This window comes from Trichomycterus rosablanca, chromosome 20 (assembly GCF_030014385.1).
Source record: "Trichomycterus rosablanca isolate fTriRos1 chromosome 20, fTriRos1.hap1, whole genome shotgun sequence".
In the NCBI taxonomy this organism is placed as follows: Eukaryota; Metazoa; Chordata; class Actinopteri; order Siluriformes; family Trichomycteridae; genus Trichomycterus; species Trichomycterus rosablanca.
This window is the reverse complement of record NC_086007.1, coordinates 4510202-4530775: the sequence shown is the minus strand read 5'-3', so window position 1 is coordinate 4530775 and position 20574 is coordinate 4510202. Positions and strand designations below refer to the sequence as shown.

At 40.9% G+C, this 20574-nt stretch overlaps 1 protein-coding gene across 2 annotated transcripts in view; it reads left to right on the top strand.

The window, feature by feature from the left end:
* The window catches only part of nbeab (neurobeachin b), a 322601-nt gene extending 308249 nt beyond the window's left edge, over positions 1–14352 (top strand). For both annotated transcript variants that reach the window (XM_063016272.1, XM_063016273.1), the window contains 8 exons: positions 1230–1422; positions 6317–6388; positions 6715–6870; positions 7010–7180; positions 12458–12559; positions 12688–12884; positions 13309–13460; positions 14262–14352. In XM_063016272.1, the coding sequence (XP_062872342.1) occupies positions 1230–1422; positions 6317–6388; positions 6715–6870; positions 7010–7180; positions 12458–12559; positions 12688–12884; positions 13309–13460; positions 14262–14352 (1134 nt within the window). The remainder of the gene's footprint in view (positions 1–1229; positions 1423–6316; positions 6389–6714; positions 6871–7009; positions 7181–12457; positions 12560–12687; positions 12885–13308; positions 13461–14261) is intronic.
* Positions 14353–20574: the final 6222 nt, after the last annotated feature.

Genomic DNA, 20574 nt, shown 5'->3' with positions numbered 1-20574 from the left:
ACAGTACATATACAGTACATGCAATACATACACAGTGCATACAGTACATACACAGTAATACAGTACATACACAGTACATACACAGTACATACACAGTAATACAGTACATACACAGTACATATACAGTACATGCAATACATACACAGTGCATACAGTACATACACAGTAATACAGTACATACACAGTACATACACAGTAATACAGTACATACACAGTACATACACAGTACATACACAGTAATACAGTACATACACAGTACATATACAGTACATGCAATACATACACAGTGCATACAATACATACACAGTGCATACAGAGTACATACACAGTGCATACACAGTACATACACAGTACATACACAGTACATACACAGTAATACAGTACATACACAATACATACAGAGTACATACACAGTAATACAGTACATACACAGTACATACAATGTATACAACACATATACAGTACATACACAGTACATACACAGTACATACACAGTAATACAGTACATACACAGTAATACAGTACATACACAGTACATACAGAGTACATACAGAGTACATACACAGTAATACAGTACATACACAGTGCATACAGTACATACACAGTACATACACAGTACATATAGTTCATACACAGTATACAACACATATACAGTACATATAGAGTACATACAAAGTATACAACACATATACAGTACATGCACAGTACATACACAGTAATACAGTACATACACATTAAATGCAGTACATACAGTACATACACAGTACATACAGTACATACACAGCACATACACAGTACATACAGTACATACACAGCACATACAGTACATACACAGTACATACACAGTACATACAGTACATACAGTACATACACAGTACAAACACAGTAATACAGTACATACACAGTACATGCAGTACATACACAGTAATACAGTACATACACACTACACACACAGTAATACAGTACATACACAGTACATACACAGTACATGCAGTACATACACAGTACATACAGCCTAAGTAGGTTTGCGTTGTGTGTGACTATTTGTGTCTAGCTAGCCACATCCTTTGGTCCATCTATCCGTTCACATCCCTGTCCTTTTGTCCTTTCCCTCCTCCGTTCTACCTATTTTCTTAACACTGTCCCTGCACTAATAACCTGTTTCCATCCCTTTCTCCCCCTTTTCCATACCCTCTTCCCCTCTCCCTGGCACTCTGTCTCTTCATCAGTGTTTCCTTCCACAGAGTCCACTCATGTTTAAGGAGCAGATGCAGCAGGATGTCATCATGGTGCTTAAGTTTCCCTCCAACTCGCCAGTCACCCATGTGGCTGCAAACACGCTGCCACATCTGGCGATGCCTGCCATCGTCACTGTGACCTGCAGCCGGCTGTTCGCAGTCAACCGCTGGCATAACACTGTGGGTAAGTCAACCTTCTAAAGTTATATGGGTGTGTATGAAGGCTTATCTCGTTTGATGGACAAACACTATATACAGTGTATCACAAAAGTGAGTACACCCCTCACATTTCTGCAGATATTTAAGTATATCTTTTCATGGGACAACACTGACAAAATGACACTTTGACACAATGAAAAGTAGTCTGTGTGCAGCTTATATAACAGTGTAAATTTATTCTTCCCTCAAAATAACTCAATATACAGCCATTAACGTCTAAACCACCGGCAACAAAAGTGAGTACACCCCTTAGTGAAAGTTCCTGAAGTGTCAATATTTTGTGTGGCCACCATTATTTCCCAGAACTGCCTTAACTCTCCTGGGCATGGAGTTTACCAGAGCTTCACAGGTTGCCACTGGAATGCTTTTCCACTCCTCCATGACGACATCACGGAGCTGGCGGATATTCGAGACATTGCGCTCCTCCACCTTCCGCTTGAGGATGCCCCAAAGATGTTCTATTGGGTTTAGGTCTGGAGACCATCACCTTTACCCTCAGCCTCTTCAATAAAGCAGTGGTCGTCTTAGAGGTGTGTTTGGGGTCATTGTCATGCTGGAACACTGCCCTGCGACCCAGTTTCCTGCTCTGCTTCAGTATTTCACAGTACATATTGGAGTTCATGTGTCCCTCAATGAAATGTAACTCCCCAACACTTGCTGCACCCATGCAGCCCCAGACCATGGCATTCCCACCACCATGCTTGACTGTAGGCATGACACACTTATCTTTGTACTCCTCACGTGATTGCCGTCACACATGCTTGAGACCATCTGAACCAAACAAATTAATCTTGGTTTCATCAGACCATAGGACATGGTTCCAGTAATCCATGTCCTTTGTTGACATGTCTTCAGCAAACTGTTTGCGGGCTTTCTTGTGTAGAGACTTCAGAAGAGGCTTCCTTCTGGGGTGACAGCCATGCAGACCAATTTGATGTAGTGTGCGGCGTATGGTCTGAGCACTGACAGGCTGACCCCCCACCTTTTAAATCTCTGCAGCAATGCTGACAGCACTCCTGCGCCTATCTTTCAAAGACAGCAGTTGGATGTGACGCTGAGCACGTGCACTCAGCTTCTTTGGACGACCAACGCGAGGTCTGTTCTGAGTGGACCCTGCTCTTTTAAAACGCTGAATGATCTTGGCCACTGTGCTGCAGCTCAGTTTCAGGGTGTTGGCAATCTTCTTGTAGCCTTGGCCATCTTCATGTAGCGCAACAATTCGTCTTTTAAGATCCTCAGAGAGTTCTTTGCCATGAGGTGCCATGTTGGAACTTTCAGTGACCAGTATGAGAGAGTGTGAGAGCTGTACTACTAAATTGAACACAGCTGCTCCCTATGCACACCTGAGACCTAGTAACACTAACAAATCACATGACATTTTGGAGGGAAAATGACAAGCAGTGCTCAATTTGGACATTTAGGGGTGTAGTCTCTTAGGGGTGTACTCACTTTTGTTGCCGGTGGTTTAGACATTAATGGCTGTATATTGAGTTATTTTGAGGGAAGAATAAATTTCATTGTGTCAAAGTGTCATTTTGTCAGTGTTGTCCCATGAAAAGATATACTTAAATATCTGCAGAAATGTGAGGGGTGTACTCACTTTTGTGATACACTGTATATATACTGTATATATATACAGTGCCTTGCAAAAGTATTCGGCCCCCTTGAACTTTTCAACCTTTTGCCACATTTCAGGCTTCAAACATAACGATATGAAATTTTAATTTTTTGTGAAGAATCAACAACAAGTGGGACACAATCGTGAAGTGGAACGAAATGTATTGGATATTTTAAACTTTTTTTAGAAATAAAAAACTAAAAAGTGGGGCGTGCAATATTATTCGGCCCCTTTACTTTCAGTGCAGCAAACTCACTCCAGAAGTTCAGTGAGGATCTCTGAATGATCCAATGTTGATGGTGATAAATAGAATCCACCTGTGTGTAATCAAGTCTCCGTATAAATGCACCTGCTCTGTGATAGTCTCAGAGTTCTGTTTAAAGCGCAGAGAGCATCATGAAGACCAAGGAACACACCAGGCAGGTCCGAGATACTGTTGTGGAGAAGTTTAAAGCCGGATTTGGATACAAAAAGATTTCCCAAGCTTTAAACATCTCAAGGAGCACTGTGCAAGCGATCATATTGAAATGGAAGGAGTATCAGACCACTGCAAATCTACCAAGACCCGGCCGTCCCTCTAAACTTTCAGCTCAAACAAGGAGAAGACTGATCAGAGATGCAGCCAAGAGGCCCATGATCACTCTGAATGAACTGCAGAGATCTACAGCTGAGGTGGGAGACTCTGTCCATAGGACACAATCAGTCGTACACTGCACAAATCTGGCCTTTATGGAAGAGTGGCAAGAAGAAAGCCATTTCTCAAAGATATCCATAAAAAGTCACCTGGGAGACACACCAAACATGTGGAAGAAGGTGCTCTGGTCAGATGAAACCAAAATCGAACTTTTTGTCCACAATGCAAAACGTTATGTTTGGCGTAAAAGCAACACAGCTCATCACCCTGAACACACCATCCCCACTGTCAAACATGGTGGTGGCAGCATCATGGTTTGGGCCTGCTTTTCTTCAGCAGGGACAGGGAAGATGGTTAAAATTGATGGGAAGATGGATGGAGCCAAATACAGGACCATTCTGGAAGAAAACCTGTTGCAGTCTGCAAAAGACCTGAGACTGGGACGGAGATTTATCTTCCAACAAGACAATGAACCAAAACATAAAGCAAAATCTACAATGAAATGGTTCACAAATAAACGTATCCAGGTGTTAGAATGGCCAAGTGAAAGTCCAGACCTGAATCCCATCGAGAATCTGTGGAAAGAGCTGAAAACTGCTGTTCACAAACGCTCTCCATCCAACCTCACTGAGCTCGAGCTGTTTTGCAAGGAAGAATGGGCAAAAATTTCTGTCTCTCGATGTGCAAAACTGATAGAGACATACCCCAAGCGACTTGCAGCTGTAATCGCAGCAAAAGGTGGCGCTACAAAGTATTAACGCAAGGGGGCTGAATAATATTGCACGCCCCACTTTTCAGTTTTTTATTTCTAAAAAAAGTTTAAAATATCCAATAAATTTCGTTCCACTTCACGATTGTGTCCCACTTGTTGTTGATTCTTCACAAAAAATTACAATTTCATATCGTTATGTTTGAAGCCTGAAATGTGGCAAAAGGTTGAAAAGTTCAAGGGGGCCGAATACTTTTGCAAGGCACTGTATATATATATATATTCGCTATGGGGAGTATTAAAGGATACAGCAGATCTACGAATCACCGACAGTCAAACAGGTGAAGGTGGTAGGCTAGTGGGTAGAGATTTGGGCTATCAGTCAGAAGATTGTCAGTTCAAATCCTGGTTCTGCTATGCGGCCACTGTTGGACCCTTGAGCAAGACCCTTAACCCTATGCTGCATGACAAATAAAGGCATTCTTTTTATATATGCATGCAGAGCTTCAAATTCACAAACCCCCCTCTATAATACATCATCACACACACACACACGCACACGCACGCGCATGCACACACACACACACACACACACTACTCAACATGTTCCCACTTTGGCATGTGTGCCCAGCATTACCCGCCTATCCCCTCCCCTCCCCTCTCTGCCTTCACCTGCAGGTCAGAGATCACACGCCTTGCTTAGAACCCAAATGAGCCAAACTCAGTCTCCAGTTCTCCCCACACTTCCCAGACTCTCATTCCAAACCAGAGTAATTTCAGAATGAGAGGATGCAGCCTGGCTCACACAGTGTTAAAGGCACAGCTGTACAATATAGCACCAGAATGAAGCCACCAGAAGTTCCTCACTGAAATGAAATGGCCGCCAGTGGCCTCAGGCCCTTCCTAGAAATCAATAAATGTCAGCTCAGTCGGCTGGTAGGTTTCCGAAAGCCCCCCACCGGACACAGAGGGGTCAAAGAGTGGCCTTGGCTTAGCAGCGGCTCATGAGTGTGTGTGGTGTGATTATTAAAAAACCACCTCCTTGTTTCTACACTCACTGTCCATTTTATCAGCTTCACTTACCATATAGAAGCACTTTGTAGTTCTACAATTACTGACTGTAGTCCATCTGTTTCTCTACATACCTTTTTAACCTGCTTTCAAACTGTTCTTCAATGGTCAGGACCCCCACAGGACCCCCACAGAGCAGGTATTTAGGTGGTGGATCATTCTCAGCACTGCAGTGACACTGACGTAGTGATGGTGTGTTAGTGTGTGTTGTGCTGGTATGAGTGGATCAGACACAGCAGCGCTGCTGGAGTTTTAAAATACCGTGTTCACTCACTGTCCACTCTATTAGACACTCCTACCTAGCTGGTCCACCTTGTAGATGTAAAGTCAGAGATGATCGCTCGTCTATTGCTGCTGTTTGAGTTGGTCATCTTCTAGACCTTCATCAGTGATCACAAAAACTCATCAGCGCTGCTGTGTCTGATCCACTCATACCAGCACAACACACACTAACACCCCCCCCCCCCCCCCCACCATGTCAGTGTCACTGCAGTGCTGAGAGTGAGCCACCACCCAAATAATACCTGCTCTGTGGTGGTCCTGTGGTGGTCCTGACCATTGAAGAACAGGGTGAAAGCAGGCTAAAAAAGTATGCAGTGAAACAGATGGACTACAGTCAGTAATTGTAGAACTACAAAGTGCTTCTATATGGTAAGTGGAGCTGATGAAGTGATGAACCTTGTGTAATAATGAGTAACTACATTCTCCTGTCATGAATGTAACCTAAAGTGTAAAACATGACATTAAAATCCTAATAAACAAACAAACAAACTTGTTGTGGATTGTTTTGTTTTTGAATGAATATTTTGTATGGTTGTGTGTTACAGGTCTGAGAGGGGCTCCAGGATATTCGCTAGAGCAGTCCCATCACCTGCCTATTGAAATGGACTCTGTGATTGGTAGGTATAAAATCTTTAATTATTTAATTATCTTTAATCTTGTCTAATGTTGCTGATGGTTATGATGTGTGGTTTGTGTAGAAACCAGGTCTTGGCTTGGCGTCTTATATATTTGCTGTCTGGGTTATTTCATGGTCACAATGTGTCACTATTATTGTAAAATTATGATGTTAAAAATGGATTAAACATTTACAAACCACTTAAACTGCCCTTAAAAGAAAGCATCATTTAGCTCTGAGACATCAGGCTGTCTAATACAGACACCACTCCACCAAACCACACACACCACTCATGATCTAACTGCTACGTCTTCTTGTTATTCTTAGCTAACAATGCAGGAACAAACAAGAGGCAGATCACGGATCTCGTAGACCAGAGCATCCAGATCAACTCACAGTGTTTCGTGGTAACAGCGGACAATCGCTTTGTTCTGGTGTGTGGATTCTGGGACAAGAGTTTTCGTGTCTACTCTTCTGAAACTGGTATGGGACATGCGTACATGTAGGACATGTTTAAATATACTGTTTTGGTGGGTGTTCTTGTTGGTATACAAAGTGCCGTCTTTACAGATTGTGTTGTTTACATATTTAGCCCATAAATATACTCTATGTGTGTGTGCAGGGAAACTGACCCAGATAGTGTTTGGTCACTGGGATGTAGTGACGTGTTTAGCACGTTCAGAGTCGTATATTGGTGGTGACTGTTACATCGTGTCTGGATCCAGAGATGCTACTCTGCTGCTTTGGTACTGGAGCGGGAGACACCATATTATAGGAGACAATCCAAACAACAGTGAGTATAACACATCATACAAGCTAACAACAGTAAATACACCGATCAGCCATAACATTAAAACCACCTCCTTGTTTCTACACTCACTGTGCATTTTATCAGCTCCACTTACCATATAGAAGCACTTTGTAGTTCTACAATTACTGACTGTAGTCCATATGTTTCTCTGCATGCTTTGTTAGCCTGCTTTCACCCTGTTCTTCAATGGTCAGGACCCCCACAGGACCACCACGGAGCAGGTATTATTTGGGTGGTGGATCATTCTCAGCACTGCAGTGACACTGACATGGTGGTGGTGTGTTAGTGTGTGTTGTGCTGGTATGAGTGGATCAGACACAGCAATGCTGATGGAGTTTTTAAATACCTCACTGTCACTGCTGGACTGAAAATAATCCACCAACCAAAAATATCCAGCCAACAGCGCCCTGTGGGCAGCGTCCTATGACCACTGATGAAGGTCTAGAAGATGACCAACTCAAACAACAGCAATAGATGAGCGGTTGTCTCTGATTTTACATCTACAAGGTGGACCAACTAGGTAGAAGTGTCTAATAGAGTGGACAGTGAGTGGACACGGTATTTGAAAACTCCAGCAGCGCTGCTTTGTCTGATCCACTCAGACCAGCACAACACACACTAACACAACACATAAATAATACCTACTCTGTAGTGGTCCTGGGAGAGTCCTGACCATTAAAGAACAGCATGAAAGCAGGCAGAAAGGGTATATAGAGAAACAGATGGACTACAGTCAGTGATTGTAGAATTACAAAGTTCTTCTTTATGGTAAGTGGAGCTGATAAAATCGACAGTGAGTGTAGAAACAAGGATATATATAATTTTTTTTTATTATTTTTTTTTTTTTTATACACTTTAATTGTACTACTATCCTCTGAAAGTACTAACAGAAAAACAGACACCAAAGGCAGGACTGGTCTAATTACAGCAACTGCAACAGAGAAGTAAAGACCAACCGCTGTGTTTCAGACAAAACAAAGTTGTTTTCCTCCAATTCATTTAACCAACAAGTAATCATCCTGAGACACCCCGCGTTAGTGTGATGCAGCGTGTGTTTTTCAGATGATCTGCTGTTCACCAGTGTCAGAATCACTCCTATAGGTGTTAGCTTTCTCTAATTAACTACAGTCACTCTCACATTCTTAATTAAGCAGTTCAGCTCGGCTGCCTCCAATTAGTGAGAGAAGCTCTGGCCTCCTGTTGTTCGAGGAGAGAAACAAAGCTTCATGATCTTTATTCACTACTACTAATTCTGTGCCTTTGTTAAGTAAAATCATTTTTCTTATGTGTCTCGTGTGGGTTCTTTATAATTATCGGAAGTAATTAGTGTCTTGGTAGAATCAATCCAGCATGCTGGCTGCTCTCAGCCACTGTTTACCTTAAGAGTCTTTTTCACACATTTGCAGGTTCACACTTTTGTTTTAGACTCAGGTTTGTTTGGACCCTCGATTAGAGTTTGGAAAGCCTGGGTAAGTGTAAAATATTTCAACCCAGGTGGAATCACTGGTAACATTTCATGGTCCATCTGAGAATGGGGGTCTAAGGTTTGCCTCAGGGAGGCTTGGGTGTGGACTGGACCACACATACTGTAAACATGATTCACTTTAAGAGGCTAAACGTCTAATAACAGTTTATAATTATACAGCTTTTTGATACATACGGAATGAAGAAGCACTACAAAATGTTGATCATTTGGCTAAAGCCATTCAAAGCTTCTTGCCAGCATACAGTGTGCATTTTTAATGAGCCAGTTGCAAGAAAAAGCACTTAAATATGCAATATTTACAGTTAACATGCTATATGTTTGATTAAAAATACAGTAAATGCTGCTGCTGTATCAGTTTTGGTGCCTTACAGCAGAAACAAGCATCACAGCAAGAAGGTCCTGGGTTTGATCCCCAGGTGGGGCGGTCCGGGTCCTTTCTGGGTGGAGTTTGCATGTTTTACCCGTGTCTGCGTGGGTTTCCTCCAGGAGCTCCGGTTTCCTCCCGCAGTCCAAAGACGTGCAAGTGAGGTGAATTGGAGACACTAAATTGTCCATGACTGTGTTTGATATAAACTTGTGAACTGATGAACCTTGTGTAATGAGTAACTACCGTTCCTGTCATGAATGTAACCAAAGTGTAAAACGACGTTAAAATCCTAATAAACAAACAAACAAACAAACAGCAGAAACAAAAATTATTCCTGAACTTCAGGTACTGTTTATGTGTGTTTTTTAAATTTTGCATCCGTCCGATGAATCTGGCATTTCTTTAAACCATTCTGGTTGGTAAATTGGCAGCTCTGCAGTAGCACAAAACACCTCAATTGTATCACCACTCTTTACCCTCTATGATAAGTGTAGCTTAAAAAATAATAAATGTTAGTGCAAAATTGACCTAATAAGATTGGGAGATTGTGTGTAAATGCGCTCTTTCTGATTAATGATATGAAGTTTTAGGTCAGAGATGGAAAATATTTGCACCACTGTGCTGCCCGGAGCAGAACATGCTGTTAATTGTGTCTTAACGAGCGCTCGGGTTTGAGCTGATTTGGGAGGCAACAGTGCACTCTAGCGGTGATTATTAGCGCTGCATGTTCTGTTTCCATACAGAATTTAGGAACAAAGACATTTAGTTTTAGCTCATTTTTGTTCCTTTCTGCACTATACTGAACATTAATTTAAGGGAGTTATCAAAAGTACATTGATGCAAATGTGACTGAGGCTTAAGGACCTTGCACAGAGGCACTACATTGACTACACTACATTAGCTTGACAGTGGTGGGGTTTGAACCAGGGACCTTTTGATTGCTCTTCCACTATCATAACCACTAAGCTACCACTGTCCAAACATGACAAAGAGTGACCAGGGGCCAAAATTGAATCCATGTCCTTTAGTCAACCCATGTTGCTTTGGGTGGTTCTACACACACTGGGGTCTGGAATAAATTTTGAACTGGGTGGAAGCTTATCATAAGAAATTACACACTTTATTGCACAACTAGTGACAGTTTGTTCACCAGTCAAACTCCCATGCTTGGAAGAATAGGAGGTGGGAGGGGGGTTGCCACCTTTAATTTGCTCTTGTTAAAACAGTAACTGATCCCTTAATTAACCTAATTAATTTCATTATTTATTATCAAATAGACTATAAACACCCAGGTACGATTACTCCAGCTAGTAAATCTCATTTTATAACCATTAATATGGTTAATATGCAGTTATAACAGCTTCCACTTCTTTTATTGCAGTTTATTGGGGTCATTATCAGTCCCAAAAGTCAACCTACAAGGGTACAGTTTGTTTAGAGTCAAAAATGGGCACTGGTTCAGGCATATGCAGCCCCTGCCTTGGGTACACCACTGGTGACTGCTTAGCAATAATCATGACACATTTGACTAGAAAAACGAATCTGTTTATTGTACAAATGGTTTTACTTAGCAACTCAATGCTTTGTGTACAGAGTGTGTGATTCTTTGTGTCTATGCAGCAAGCTTCCTTTTGATAGTTAGCTACATTTGCCTACTACACTGCAGCGCCAGTACAAAACAAAACTTCAGGCGCTAAACATGTCTTGGTTTGTTACATTTGTAGTACATAGCTTACATTCCATTTTCCTGAACCATTCCTTTAATGCCAGTTAACATCTGCTCCGTGGCTTTGTTTGATGACAGAGTAGAAACTTAATGATCTTAGCATGTGTCCTGTACGTCAGCCTTTGTGTCAGATGTGGTGCAACTGCTGGTCCCCGAACGACATGTTTTAATCCCACACGTCCCTCAGCGTTGGTCTTCTGATCCCGAGCGTCTATGAATATTCAGCAGTCTATCCATGTCCAGACCCTGCTGCTACGACATGTACTGCAGAAATTGATTCGGTACTTTGGGACAGAATGGTGTGTTTTCAATGTGTGGTGATTAAAATCACGTCCGGTTTGATCAAGCCCCCTGCGTGGCAGCCGCAGCAGCCGGGCTCCAATTTATGCCTCTTAATTGTGTTGGTGCGCTCTGTGGGACCTGCGGGGCATCGAGAGGCTCACTCACACTCTGATTGAATCTTTTGTGAGGAAGACAAGCTGGATCTGCCTCCCTGTGGACCTGACGCTGCCACACAGCTGTGGAAGCGAGTGCATCAGTAAAGCCATATTGATCAGAGTGTGGAGATAATGAGTGTTGAGTGGATTCCTCACTCATTTACATTAAAAGTAGTGCATATTTACACTGATGACCTCTGTGTTAAGTAAAACCAGGTAAATCTGTAACTGTATCAGTATTTACTGCAATGTTTCATACACAGTTCATTTAATTAACTATCAGTTGCCTTCCTTATATGTTGTGCTGGGCAGCACAGTGGCTTGATGGGTAGCACTGTCGCCTCAGTGAAAGTCCGGGGTTTGATTTCCAGGAGGAGCAGTTTGGGTCTTCAGTGTGGTTTGCATGTTCTCCCTGTGTCTGCATGGGTTTCAGTCGTGCAAGTGAGGTGAATTAGAGATACAAAATTGTCCATGACTGTGTTTAACATTGAAGACTTGAACTGATGAATCCAGAGTTGAATCCCTGGCTAGTACATACAAACATGATTGTCTATGTCTGAGGGAAGGGATGACCAATGCTCCACGATGGACTGGCGTCCTTTTCATAGTGTGTTACTTTGCTGCACCCAGTGATTTCAGGAAAACAGACCCACTGCAGGGTGGCACAGTGGCTAGGTGGGTAGCACTGTTGCCTCACAGTGAGAAGGTCCTGGGTTTCATTTTCAGGAGGAGCAGTTTGGGTCATTTCTGTGTGGAGTTGGCATGTTCCCTCTGTATGTATATAGGGTTTCCTCCTACAGTCCAAAGACCTGCAGTCTGGTTAACAGGTGATGCATATGCCTTAGGTGTGTGTGTGTGTCTGTGTGTGTGTGCACGCTGTGATGGACTGGCAACCTGTCCAGGTTGTTTCCTACCTTTCACCTTTGAATGAGACCCACCGTGACCCCAAATAGGATGTAAAACAGACAATGAATTAATAATATGAGATAATGCAGTGCAGTGGTAGCTCAATGAATAAGGTACTGGATTAGTGATCAGAGGTTCACTAGTTTAATCCTCACCCCCACCAGTTTGTCACTGTCGGGTTCCTGAGCAAGGCCCTACTATCAAGTCATCTGGGATAAAAGTGTCTTTTAAATGCAGTAAATGTAAATGTTTACAGATGCAGTTTTATTACAGTCCTGTTAGTGTGTGTGTGTTTGTGTGAGTGTAAAGTTCTCTTTTTGCACTGTCTGGGTTGCAGGTGATTACCCAGCACCCCGTGCAGTTCTGACAGGTCATGACTATGAGGTGGTGTGTGTATCTGTGTGTGCCGAGCTTGGTCTGGTCATCAGCGGAGCCAAAGGTTAGTATGAAGCACCGAGGACCATCATACATAGAAGGATTGAAAGGACCAAAATGTACTTTGCTGGGGCATTTTGTAAGTGACATATTATATTTGATCCTGCATTAATTGTTCATGTACTTTGGCAGAGGGTCCTTGTCTGGTACACACCATCACCGGGGACCTGCTCCGGGCTCTGGAGGGGCCCGATAACTGCTCACTCCCCCGGCTCATATCCGTCTCGAGTGAGGGCCACTGCATCATCTGCTACGAGAGAGGCCAGTTCTGTAACTTCAGCATCAACGGCAAGCTGCTCACCCAGATGGAGATTAATGATACCACACGTGTAAGAGATTGATAAATCTTACCATCTGAATAAATCTATTCATCTTTTGTAACTGCTCAATCCTGATCAGGACTGCAGTGGGTACTGGAAACAAAAGTAGGGCAGAAATAAAACATCTAAATACTTTAACTCTTGTGTTCCCCGCGATCCTAATTGGATAAGTGGATAAGAAAATGAATGACACTACTGAGTGTCTGTTGGCTTCAGTCTTACTCTTCCTATTATTAGTCATGTAAAGTATTAGTGCATGTAAAATCCAGCACCTCTTCAGGGACGATTTGAACATTTCACTTGCAAATTATTGACAAAGATGTTTAAGATGTTTGTTATGACTCTCATTTGATTGTCGTTTAACACTGTTGTCCCTGAGAACAGGGAAAGTAGCTCTTTCATCACTGCTGCTAATCATTGTGTCACTGTTTAGGCGATGCTGCTGAGCAGTGATGGACAGACGCTGGTAACTGGAGGAGATAGTGGAATAGTGGAGGTGTGGCAGGCCTGCGACTTCAAACAGCTCTACGTCTATCCAGGCTGTGATGCTGGAATCCGGGCCATGGATTTATCACACGATCAAAGGTTTGAAACTTTATTCACGCCGTTTAAGTGAATTTTTGTTGGCGAATGTTTTCAGTGATAATTTATAACTATTTTAATTAGTACAGAACTGACTGAAAGTAATTATGTACAGACATAAAGCAACTAATCACAAAAAATACAAAACAATTGTTAAATTTAATGTGCTGTAAATCAACTGTTTAGTGTTTGAATCATGGCTATGAAAATCTAACTGCTAGTCACAGTTTTATCCTGTGGTGAGAGGACTACCATTACATAACCAGGCTTTATCTGGCAGAGCAGAGTAAAACTATAACAGGATGAAAATACACCAATACAGGAATGGTTTGTATTACACCACTACACTGGTAGCTTAGCAGTTGTGATGTGATGTAAAAGTGATGATACAGAAAAGTGATGTAGTTTGTTTTTGAAATTCTTAATAAATAGAGTTTAAAAAATTGTGGAAACTTTTTGAAGAACCCTAATATTGCATATTTGGCATTTAGCAGACACCAGATTTATCCAGAGCAGGTTACAGAAGGGCTTCCACAGTAAACATTTCCTACTCTAGTTTAAGTAGACAACAGTCCAAGGATATCATTTACCATTAAGTGCATGTTAGTTCTGAGCTTAAGTGCTTAGCAAATCGGTGGGTCTTTAAATGTCTTTTGAAGACAGTGAGAGACTCAGATTTTCGGACAGACAGGGGAAGTTCATTCTACCATGATTCCACCTTGGTGCTTGTCTTCCTTGCTTTTATTTTGAAGATACATTCGTGGGAAACTCAGCTCTGCTTTGTGTTTTCTTATTTTTTTGCAGGACCTTGATCACAGGAATGGCATCAGGCAGCATTGTAGCATTCAACATTGACTTCAACCGCTGGCATTTTGAGCATCAAAACCGGTACTAAGCGCGCTGTTAAGACCTCCCTCTTTTTTAGACATTCATTCTTTCAAAAAGGTGCCATGATGCCATCAGCAACTCGAGTTTATTGTGTCAAGGTAGATGGAGAAACAAAAAAAACATCAGAGGTTTTATCAGGACTATTTTGAGCCACCCTGACTGAACTGACGTGAGTGATTGTGATTGCACTGGTATCTAAAGTACATACCAGCTGTGTACCAGTTCTCTAGTACTGTACTAAAACACTGTATTCTTATTTATGTTCATATAAAAATTACAGTAAGCCAGGTTTCAAGAATTTAAACTGTGATTCATTCTGCACATGATAACTTTCTACAGTGTACATTTGTATATGCTAGCAGCATCTTATCTCCTCGAGGGTTATTTTCAGGGTTCATAGAAACAAAAAAAATCATAATGTAAATATGGAAAATGTCAAAATATTGTGTCAAAATGTCAAAATGACGATACAAGTATCAGAAATCTGTTTAAACTGTACTGTTTTTTTGTTTTTCATTTAAAAATAAGTAAAGAGTAAAGTCTAAAGTTTAATGTCAACTTGTTTTTAAAGTGCTGTGATAAAAAAGAAGTCCTGTGTTGTCTGTGACATGTACTGTTTGAGCCACTTTTTTATGGTGCCTCAGTTTTGAATCCATTGAAAAATGTTAAATCCACTTTGTTTGCCCTTCATTTAAACTCCAATATAATTCATGCCTAAATGTAGTGAACTAATAAAGAACCCTGGCTAACGTGGGATGATGTTTCATAGAAATGGAGCATCTAAAACAATACTTGTCAGTTTACTTCACCATTCATTTTAACAGCTTTGGAAAATCACATCTCTACTTATTATAAACAAAGCCGTTTCCTGTCAGGAAAAAAATAGGCAACTGCCAATTTCCACCCACTGGCAGAATTGCATAACCACTTGTATTGCATAACAGATGCCGAGCTTTAGTAAGGGCCGACACGTGTTTTCTCTGAGACATGTGACACCAACTACAACTACAGCTAAAGAGATGAAATCACGAGTACAGGAGCTTTACCAGCTTCCTATGGTACAGTTTAAACATACCCAAGAAGGCAAGTATTAAAAATGCCATTCATTGTACAGGTGGGTTCAAACTGTTTAAAACTCACTCAGTATTTGGAAATATAAGAGTAACATTTTTATTTAAATTGTGGTAAGTTGTTTATTTTACATGGTGTTTTTTTCCACTACTGTCGTTGGATGTCCTGATATTTCTGTCTTATTTTTATTACATATAAAATAATGAATTCTGAACATCAGTTGCCATGCAGGTAAGACAACAGTGTTTAAAAGTGTGCCATATAATGTTTGAGCTTAATTTCATACATTTTATAAAATTAAATGGACAATATTTAATGTACAGTGGTACCTTGAAACTTAACGTCAATTGGTTATGGGACTGGCATTGAGTTTAAAAGAAGCTAAGTTTCAAGGTATTTTTTCCCATAAGGATGTTTGGGAAACCTGTTAATGAGTTCCATGATCCTGTGGACTTGCATATATTTTAGGCTTATGTAAAATAATGGGGTTGTTTTTGACACTTATACACTGAAAATAACACAAATATAATATAAAAACACTGAAATAAAAAGCTGATTCTCACAATTTCTCAGAACCTCGAGCTGTAGCACAAGTTTAAAAGTGAAACAGTGAGGTAAAGAATCCAGATAAACACAGGTGGATCTGTCAGAGTGAATCTGACGGTATTCCACACAAATGTGGTTTCGTCTCATATTCGCACTTTGATGACGTTTTACAGCACCGCTCAAGCCGAGCGCTGAACAAAGCGACTGTTTATTGTTTTTTTAATCTACTGTATATATATATATATATATATATATATATATATATATATATATATAAAAAAAAAAACTGAACATGTTGAGTTTGAGGGAAACGTTGAGTTTAAGGATACAAATTTCTCGATGAAGGGCGTTGAGTTTCAAAGATTTTGAGTTTAGGGGACGTTGAGTTACAAGGTACCACCGTATAATAAAATATGTATGTACCATTTCTGCTGGCAAATAGTGTGGTACATTTCTATTTGCATAAATATCACATAATGATTTTTATAGTTTTTTTTTCCAAAAATATGTCATGATTATTTTTCTTATTTTCTGTTCAATTTTTTTTTACATTTGAGTTTGATTTATTTATGTCAAACCTGTTCAATTCTTACCAATATGCATCATTAAAAGTTGAAGTTGTTCATAATAAAATGATCTGATTTCAGTGTAGTAGTTTTAGAATCTCTTTTACACATCCATTTTTATCCTGGTAGAAATCAGCAGGTTTCTGGGATGGCACAAATTATGGCCACACCCCAGATTTGAAATGGCAGAAACTGGGACAGCAATCTATTTTCGGGTATGAACTGCTGGTTTAAGGTCTTTCCACAGCATCTCATTGAGATTTAGGTCAAGACTCGACCACTCCAAACACTTGCAGTAAAATGAGTTCAATTTCAATGAAATTTAAGAATTTTTTTTTTCTTTTTTCCTATTTTATTTATTCCTTTTTCTCCCAATTTAGTGTAGTAAATTTGTGTTCCGCTGCTGGGGGATCCCTGATTGCAGTCGAGGTGGGTATATTGCGGCTCACGCCTCCTCCGACCCGCGCTCAGCCCTAAGTGGAACCCTCTTTCGCCCATGCACTCTGCACAGGCGCTTCTCTATCTGCCAATCAGGGTCCTTACACAGCGTTAGAAGACCCCACCCACATAGTCCGGTCATCCCGCCCTAGCAGAAACGTCTCTGCTGCAGGCACTGCCAATTATGCCACCTGGGTGCCTTAATTAAATTTTTAATTCAGTTTGGTTAACTGGTTGATTAAGTAGATAAGGGGAGCAATTACTTTTTTCGTCAGGGGCCAGGTAGAGCTGAACAGCATTTTTCTTTTAATAAATTGAATCAACATTAAAAAAGCATTTTCTTTTTACTCAGGCTATCTTGAACATTAAACATAGTGTTATGATCTGAAATATATGTGACGTGACAAATATGCAAAAATAGAAACTGTGAATGAGACAAATACCTTTTTAGAGCAGTGTAAAATGTAAAATAAGTGTAAACTGATATATACAGGCTTCCTTTACATAGTGGCTTCAGCTCTAGAGACACAACCATAATACCACAATACCACCCTAAACAAACTAAATCTCAGTAGACTTAAGCTCAGTACTTGTTGCATTAGTGAGATTTTTAGAGATTTCAAAAGACACGCTAAAATTTGTTCAAGGAAAATGTTTATTCCCATCCATTTTGGCTTGTTGCTGGGGGCACGGCTTTAATGAGTGCTACAGAGCCAGTTCCTGCTCAGATTCAGGCCCCCCCCACCCAAACTCAAACAGAAAAACAACAACAGACCGATCATACAGCTACAAAACATAGAGCTTACTGGCATTTGCATATGATTTATACTCTCGTACAGAACGATGATACAGTGTGATATTTACAGTCAGTAAGGTTGTAACAAGGGAAAGTTGTTTACTTCTGTCACAGAGATTTGTTAGCAATAATTAAATATAATATTTTTATCTTCGTTTTGTGCTCATCAGTGGGCTTGTGCTAATCATTTTGCTAAGAAAAACTTTTAATTACAGATGTCCTATTTTAAATCACCTAATGCAGCAGTTATAGGTCAGGCATTACAATAACTTCAAACTGTATCTGCTGGAACAGAACAACAGTATTTACAGATATACACCGATCAACCATAACATTAAAACCACCTCCTTGTTTCTACACTCACTGTCCATTTTATCAGCTCCACTTACCATATAGAAGCATTTTGTAGTTCTACAATTACTGACTGTAGTCCATCTGTTTATCTGCATGCTTTGTTGACTCCTTTCACCCTGTTCTTCAATAGTCAGGACCCCCACAGGACCACCACAGAGCACGTATTATTTAGGTGTTGGGTCATTCTCAGCACTGCAGTGACACTGACATGGTGGTGGTGTGTTAGTGTGTGTTGTGCTGGTATGAGTGGATCAGACACAGCAGCACTGATGGAGTTTTTAAACACCTCACTGTCCCTGCTGGACTGAGAATAGTCCACCAATCAAAAATATCCAGCCAACAGCGCTCTGTGGGCTGCGTCCTGTGACCACTGATGAAGGTCTAGAAGATGACCAACTCAAACAGCAACAATAGATGAGCGATCGTCTCTGACTTTACATCTACAAGGTGGACCAACTAGGTAGGAGTGTCTAATAGAGTGGACAGTGAGTGGACACGGTATTTAAAAACTCATCAGCGCTGCTTTGTCTGATCCAGTCATACCAGCACAACACACACTAACACACCACCACCATGTCAGTGTGTCACTGCAGTACTGAGAATGATCCACCACCTAAATAATACCTGCTCTGTGGTGGTCCTGTGGGGGTCCTGACCATTAAAGAACAGGGTGAAAGCAGGCTAAAAAAGTATGTAGAGAAAAAGGTGGACTACAGTCAGTAATTGTAGAACTTCAAAGTGCTTCCATATGGTAAGTGGAGCTGATAAAATGTACAGTGAGTGTAGAAACAAGGAGGTGGTTTTAATGTTATGGCTGATCTGTGTAAATAGGATAAAGTAACAGGGTTGACAAAAGACAGTGGAGATGTTGCTGAATTACAAGTGAGTACAGCACTTTCTTATGGATTTAGGTAGTTTTATATTGCCCTGTTTACAAAGTAATCAAATGTGATGGCACGGTCTTTATAATACATTCTTAGAAGTATCTAAAGGAACACGGTTATTTAAAACAAGACATTCTGGGTGATCACATTCATTAATGTTTTACATTCTTCAAAAGGCAGTTGTTGTTGTTTTTTTAAAGCAGCGTAAGACATTTTGTGTATACATATCTGACCCGCACGGATTGGTCAGGACATCTTAAACATCATTGTGATATTTCCTTGTGAGTTCAAACTTGTGAGTTTGAATCTCGGCTCTGCTATGGCCCGACCAGATGCCTACACGCAGACGTGACTAGCTAACGTTTTGCAGGTCAGAGGGCCAAAAGAATTCTTCATTACTGGTGCAATTACGGCCTCTGCTGGCTGGTTAATGACGCAAGCATTAAGACGGGGGATAATGGAGATCAGTGTGTTACTCTCCATGTGTGATATTGATCCCTGTGTGAACCCACCTCGTGCAGGGAAAAAAGAAGCGGTCAGCTACTGCACATGTGCTGGAGCCTCAGAAATGCAGAGGAAAATATGAGGGAATGAAATTGGAACAAGGCCCACATCAGGCCGAGCACAATGAGGTTTAATATTGTGCTGTAGTGAAAGAAACTAAGCACTTTGATATAGCACCAAAAGTCTATCAGTCTAACTTTATTACCTAAAATCAAACAATGTAATATTTATTACTGCACTGGCCTTAATAAAAACAAAATAAGCACCTATTCTCGTCTTGGGTCCAGTGTTTCCGAGTTGCACCGTACCCACCACAACGCTTAACACAGTTTGTACAAATGAATGAGTGAAATAAATTTCTTAAGACTAGAAGTCTAACTGTTAAAACCAATTTTTAAAAATATTTTAATTATTTTTGTGCATCCTTTACGCATTAAAGCACACATTCATTTTCTTAGTTTTACGCTTAGGTTCCACGCTGCACTGCCAGTTGAGAGGAAGCAATCAGCTGCACGAGTGTCGGAGGGGAACGCAACAACCTCGGTTCTTCTCGATCGGAGGTGGAGATGGTGGCAGCGCTGAGTGTTTGTTTGTTTGTTTATTAGGATTTTAACGTCATGTTTTACACTTTTGGTTACATTCATGACAGGAACGGTAGTCACTGATTACACAAGATTCATCAGTTCACAAGGTTATATAGAACACAGTCTTGGACAATTTAGTGTCTCCAATTCACCTCACTTGCACGTCTTTGGACTGTGGGAGATAACCGGATCTCCCGGATGAAACCCACGCAGACACAAGGAGAACATGCAAACTCCACACAGAAAGGACACGGACCGCCCCACCTGGGGATGGAACCCAGGACCTTCTTGCTGTGAGGCGACAGTGCTACCGGCAGCGCTGGATTGGGTGCAAAGGGGGAAAAATAATCAGAGAAAAAGATGCTGGAGGTTTCATGTTCAACTGAGGGTTCATGTTCTGTCAGAAAGGAAAAGTCCTTAGTTGGATGTTCCTTATTGATATAATGTACTGTTGAATGCATATGTTTAATCTAAAAATGTAATATA